Source organism: Trachypithecus francoisi, unplaced genomic scaffold (assembly GCF_009764315.1).
Source record: "Trachypithecus francoisi isolate TF-2019V2 unplaced genomic scaffold, Tfra_2.0 Lachesis_group5, whole genome shotgun sequence".
Lineage (NCBI taxonomy): Eukaryota > Metazoa > Chordata > Mammalia > Primates > Cercopithecidae > Trachypithecus > Trachypithecus francoisi.
In genome coordinates this window covers 99,168,530-99,174,256 of record NW_022681470.1, presented here as the reverse complement: position 1 = coordinate 99,174,256, position 5,727 = coordinate 99,168,530, and the positions used below count along the sequence as shown (strand labels likewise).

Genomic DNA, 5,727 nt, shown 5'->3' with positions numbered 1-5,727 from the left:
GGCTGAGGTTGAGTTTGAGTTTGAGGTGCTCATTGGGACAAGTAGTAGGTTGAAGTATTCAGTAAGCAGTTAGGCACAAGGGTCTGAGCTTCTGAAACAAATTTGGATGTTAGTTGAAAGCATATAAATAGGTAAGACTCTTCGGGATAAGTGAAGAATTGGAGATAGAGAAGCAGAATCCAGCTGGACTCGCAGATTTAGAGATGGCATGGGGAAGCAGGATAAGAAAAGTCGGCGAGGTAAGAAGAAAAACGGAGGGCGACATTTTGAAAGCCAAGGGAGTAAGTTTCAAGGCCGCCTCCTGGAGGTCAAGAGGATGACAAATCTAGCCTCGGTCAAACTGAATTCCAAGGAGTGCAGGCGGGTGGGGTGGGGCGGAGTCGCTGCGGGCGACTTAAGTTGAGGGGCGAGAAAGGAGGAAGCCTTAGTAGTACTTGTATTTTTAAGGGAATTTGGCTGTGACGAGACAGAAAGGGCGGGGCGGGACTTGGTAGTTTAGAGCTCAAGGGGATCAGCGGCTTCAGAATCCCCTACTCTTGCGTGAGAGTAACTCTCAGTCTACGGATGTCTTCTGCAGTTTCTTAAGAGTCCATGTTGGGATTTACCGGCTGTAAACTAAACAAAGCAAAGCAAAAACCCATAGTGCAAGACAGAACCAGCATTTTGTTTGAAAGCCTACTCTCTTTAAAGATCCTGGCATGCAAATAAGGGACTTTAATGTGGCTCTCAGCGATTGGTAGATATTTACGAAATCCGTCATTTCCTTTCAAGCCAGGATGCAAACCAAGAGGCGCCTTTCTGCTTTTCTATTGGCTGTTGGATACGGCTCCGCTTTTAGCCAATCAAACGACTTCCCTTCACCCCTCCCGGTAGCTCTTATAAATTACATCAAATTGGTTATTCTTTCCACATTCTTCTCCTTGTAAAAGAAGCTGTAACTGCAATTTTAGCCGTAATGTCAGGACGCGGAAAGCAGGGAGGCAAGGCCCGCGCTAAGGCCAAGTCGCGCTCGTCCCGCGCTGGCCTCCAGTTCCCGGTGGGGCGAGTGCACCGCTTGCTGCGCAAGGGCAACTACGCGGAGCGGGTGGGGGCAGGCGCCCCGGTGTACCTGGCGGCGGTCCTCGAGTACCTGACCGCGGAAATTCTGGAGCTAGCGGGCAACGCGGCTCGGGACAACAAGAAGACGCGCATCATCCCTCGCCATCTGCAACTAGCCGTGAGGAATGACGAAGAGCTCAACAAGTTACTCGGGGGTGTCACCATTGCCCAGGGCGGCGTCTTGCCCAATATCCAAGCTGTCCTGTTGCCCAAGAAAACGGAGAGTCACAAGCCTGGCAAGAACAAGTAATTAAGAGGCTTGACACCATACTCATTCACCCCAAAGGCTCTTTTAAGAGCCACCAAAGTGTCAAATGAAGGGCTGATCACGAAATAGCGCATTAGCTCTTTTTTTGAAAACTTGGGTGGCTCTAAAAAGAGCCTTTGGTCTTTGGTTTGTTTGTCTGCATTTATTTGCTTTTGGCTTTGTGGCTTTCGGTTTTCTTTGGTAACAGAACGGCCTGGATGTTAGGCAAAACGCCGCCCTGGGCGATGGTGACTTTGCCCAGCAGCTTGTTCAGTTCCTCGTCGTTGCGGATGGCCAGCTGGAGGTGACGAGGGATGATGCGCGTCTTCTTGTTGTCCCGAGCCGCGTTGCCCGCCAGCTCCAGGATCTCGGCGGTCAGGTACTCGAGGACCGCCGCCATGTAGACGGGCGCGCCAGCCCCCACCCGCTCCGCGTAGTTGCCTTTGCGTAGCAAGCGGTGCACTCGCCCTACCGGGAACTGGAGGCCAGCGCGGGACGAGCGCGACTTGGCCTTGGCGCGAGCCTTGCCTCCTTGTTTGCCACGACCAGACATGACTGAAATCAAGGTTAAACACAGAAAATGCTCAGAACCTCGCTACAAAATAAGCTTGAAAAAGAACCAAGAGGAAAGCCTTTATAAGCTTTCCTAGGGGTGGGGTCTAGAACGAGTTTTTCATTGGTCCTAATATGGCTTCAGAACCGGCCAATCAAGTCAAGAGTCGGTGTTGTTGCGTACGCATTGCTGAAAACGCAAGGTCCGCACACGGACCAATGGAAACGAATGACTTTCGGAGCCCTAATTTGCATAAGGTGGTTATAAAAGAATCAGGCCCGCCCATTCTCTTACTTCTTTTCTTGGCTAAGCCGCGTTTGTACTGTGTCTTACCATGCCTGAACCGGCAAAATCCGCTCCGGCTCCTAAAAAGGGCTCCAAGAAAGCCGTCACCAAAGCCCAGAAGAAAGACGGCAAGAAGCGCAAGCGCAGCCGCAAGGAGAGCTACTCCATCTACGTGTACAAGGTGCTAAAGCAGGTCCACCCCGACACCGGCATCTCGTCCAAGGCCATGGGCATCATGAACTCCTTCGTCAACGACATTTTCGAGCGCATCGCGGGAGAGGCGTCCCGCCTGGCGCACTACAACAAGCGCTCCACCATCACGTCCCGCGAGATCCAGACGGCCGTGCGCCTGCTGCTGCCCGGCGAGCTGGCCAAGCACGCCGTGTCCGAGGGCACCAAGGCTGTCACCAAGTACACCAGCTCCAAGTGAGTCCCTGCCGGGACCTGGCGCTCGCTCGCTCGAGTCGCCGGCTGCTTGACTCCAAAGGCTCTTTTCAGAGCCACCCACCTAATCACTAGAAAAGAGCTTGTTCACTTACTCCCTTAGTTTCTTCTCATAAAGTAAGTTATTTTAGTGTAAAGGTCATGGGAAGTGGCACACGTAGCTTTTTAACCATTTGGAACTTGAGGTCCCTGGTGCATGATTGGATTTGCTTTTCAATCTAGAGCGTGTCTTCACTCATTGTGCTGCTTAGCTTTCCCAGGAGTCGGTTCTCAATTAGGATGTTGGGAATCCGCCTCTTTACCCGCCCCCACTCGCGCCCCACACTGGCGCTCTGGTGGCTTCTTGGGTCTGTTTCATTCTAAAACGAAGTGGCTGAGTTCGGCTGTTATTTAAGAGAACTCCAGGACACAATTCAGCCCAGGTTCCGCAAACACTGCGTGACAGCTCTGTATGACTGACGCTTGGCAGCACCTTTTGTGTCCGGTCACCAGTTCTGCCGTGCGATGGGGTCTCCTGTGGATACCAGCCGTTCTGTGTAGTTTGGACGAAGCCCGCGCAGCCGAGTCCCAGCCTTTTCCTGATTGGGCGACATGAATATTCAAATTCTGCGCCTTTTTCCAATTTGTAGATTTCAGTTTCCGTCGTTCACTTTGAGACTTTGAAATTCCTATTTCTCGTTTTGTTGATAATTTTCGCATTTAATGGTCTCTGCTTTAAATGGTAAGGCTACGGCCCCAGGTCACTGCGAGGCACTTACCGTGTAGATATGGGCTCAAAAGTCACCTCTCAGAGACCTACGTCATCCACTAAGGAATTCGCGCCACTCAGACTTGCCTGTCTCATTTTATCTTCCTTCTAGCAGCTGTCTGAAATTGGTTCGTCTGTTTTCTTGTTTATGGTATTCTCAAGCCCTTGACAGACCGGCTGGTGTGGTTTTCCCGTGCATCTTCAGCCTGGCACATTATGGACACTTACTTAAATACTACGTATTGGTGTAATATTGTTGGGTTAGTTTTTCCATCCCATCCTTTTCTTAATCGCTTTCGTGGATGGATGATGGGTGCTGTTCATTTCCATTAGATGTATGTGAAGGCACGGTGAAAATGGAAATGTTTTTGGAGCTACTTCCTCAAATGTATCCTTAGTCACCTCAGTGCAACAGCTGGGAGGGGGCCGTGTTAAGATTTTTTTTGCATCAAAGAGGAGGTGGCAATGGTAGATCCACCCTTATGCTTCCCAGTTTAGCATAACCTCTTTTGGATTTTCATCAAATTCAGCGTATTGGTCACTGGAAAGAGCCTTTTCCTTCTTTTCTTACTCTCCCCTCTTGGTGTTCCCCTCTTAAAGGAGAGGAGCTTTTAATTGACAGTCCACCTCATTTGCTTTTCAGGAGGCCATGCAAGATAGGCAGGACTACAGGGTTAATCTCCTTTTTACAAATGAGGCCAAGGGAAGCCTCATTGGTTCACAGTCATGCAGCTCATACTGTCCACCCTTGTATTCTCAGATGCAGGACAATTGCATTTTAGTTTTATTTTGTGGAGGTACAGAATATTTAGTCTTTCTGTCCAACCCTTGATTCTGCCGAGGAAGACACTGATGGTTTGATGAGTGATTCAACTCTGTTTTTGGCTAAGGGTTTTTGGAGTTGATAGCAGGGGTCTGATGAATCCAAATGAGCTCTAGACATTATCACAGACTGAATAAATCTTAACTGTCTCCTACATGTGTGTTTTCAAATGTGTGTAGATGCTATTGTTATTAATAAAGTTACCAATTAATTTAAAGGCTTTGCTGGATTCTTTTATCTACAGTATATATTTCTCAATGAATGAAATTAACAGATACAACTTACACAGGGTCTATAGAAAAGCATGGGTGCCTCTGATCTGGGGGATGACTGTTTATAAGCCACCAGCCAAACTGCTGCCCCAAAGGTGCACTAGGGCTGAAATAGTCTCTTACAAGGCCACTGTTAATGCTTAGTAATTGAAAAATATATGATCACAAATAGAAAGCAGTACAAATAAGATGAAAGAACTAAAGTTCATAATTAAGTTAAGCTAACACCTACGGAGCACTTACTATGTGCCAGGTAGTGTTCTAGGCCCTTTATACATATTGACTCATCTAATTCTCACCAGGACCTCAGGAAGTAGTACCGTTATTATCACCCATTTTACAGATAAGGAAACTGAGGCAAAGAGAAGCCTTTCTTCAGAAACTCTCCAGAGGATAAGCTCCTAGGTTAGGAGTTAAGGGACTTGAGAAACAGGGTCATTCTGAAAACCTGGACCCTTCCCTGTGTTTTAGGGGGAAATACCTATGCTTTAGAATTGAAAAGAAATATCACTGGTTTTATTCTCTTCAGAGTGCACCCTGGATGTAAATCCTGGGTAGTGGTGGCTGAGTACATTGAGGGTGGAATTAGGTGGTTGTGAGCCTCCATCCCAGAGGTCATAGCTCAACTCAATTGAGTTTGTCCCCACAGTGGTGGGGCTCACCAGCTGGAATCCTTTCACTGACATGAGAGAGCCTTAGTTGCTGGTTTTGGGCTCCTCCTGGGGATGATGTTCACTGGGAAGGATGTTACAGAGTGAGGAAGGGGGAAGAGGTGATAGATTTGATATTTTAACTCTGGAGGAGAAGTAATTGGTGAGATTAGTCCTCAAGAACCTCTTTGATCATTTCTCCTGCTCAGACATCTTTAAACATTTGCTTATGTTGGGGTTAATAACAATAATTGTTAAAATAATGATTGCTTCCCCTTACTGAGCACTTAACTGTTTACCTTAAACTTACTTAGCAGTAAGCTAAGAGTTTACCTTACACTTACTTAGCAGGATGGTCTCGATCTCCTGACCTCGTGATCCGCCCGCCTCGGCCTCCCGAAGTGCTGGGATTACAAGCGTGAGCCACCGTGCCCAGCCTACAGCCACTTGTTAAGATAGGTTCTGTTGGCCGCATGCAGTGGCTCACACCTGTAATCCCAGGTGGGTGGATCATTTGAGGTCAGGAGTTCAAGACCAGCCTGGCTAACATGGTGAAACCCCACCTCCACTAAAAATACAAAAATTGGCATGGTGGTGGGCGCCTATA

General features: G+C 48.2%; 3 protein-coding genes across 3 annotated transcripts; 2 read left to right on the top strand and 1 right to left on the bottom strand.

Moving 5' to 3' along the window:
• Positions 1-620: 620 nt before the first annotated feature.
• LOC117075508 (histone H2A type 2-B) lies at positions 621-1,548 on the top strand. The gene has a single exon (XM_033197956.1). The coding sequence runs from the start codon at positions 956-958 to the stop codon at positions 1,346-1,348; it is 393 nt and encodes a 130-aa protein (XP_033053847.1). The 5' UTR covers positions 621-955; the 3' UTR covers positions 1,349-1,548.
• Positions 1,498-1,931, bottom strand: LOC117075509 (histone H2A type 2-C). Its single transcript, XM_033197957.1, has one exon. The coding sequence runs from the start codon at positions 1,896-1,898 to the stop codon at positions 1,509-1,511; it is 390 nt and encodes a 129-aa protein (XP_033053848.1). The 5' UTR covers positions 1,899-1,931; the 3' UTR covers positions 1,498-1,508.
• Positions 1,932-2,190: 259 nt separating this feature from the next.
• On the top strand, positions 2,191-4,415 carry LOC117075510 (histone H2B type 2-E). The gene has a single exon (XM_033197959.1). It carries the CDS (start codon positions 2,233-2,235, stop codon positions 2,611-2,613), a length of 381 nt encoding a protein of 126 aa, XP_033053850.1. The 5' UTR covers positions 2,191-2,232; the 3' UTR covers positions 2,614-4,415.
• The last annotated feature ends 1,312 nt before the right edge of the window (positions 4,416-5,727 follow it).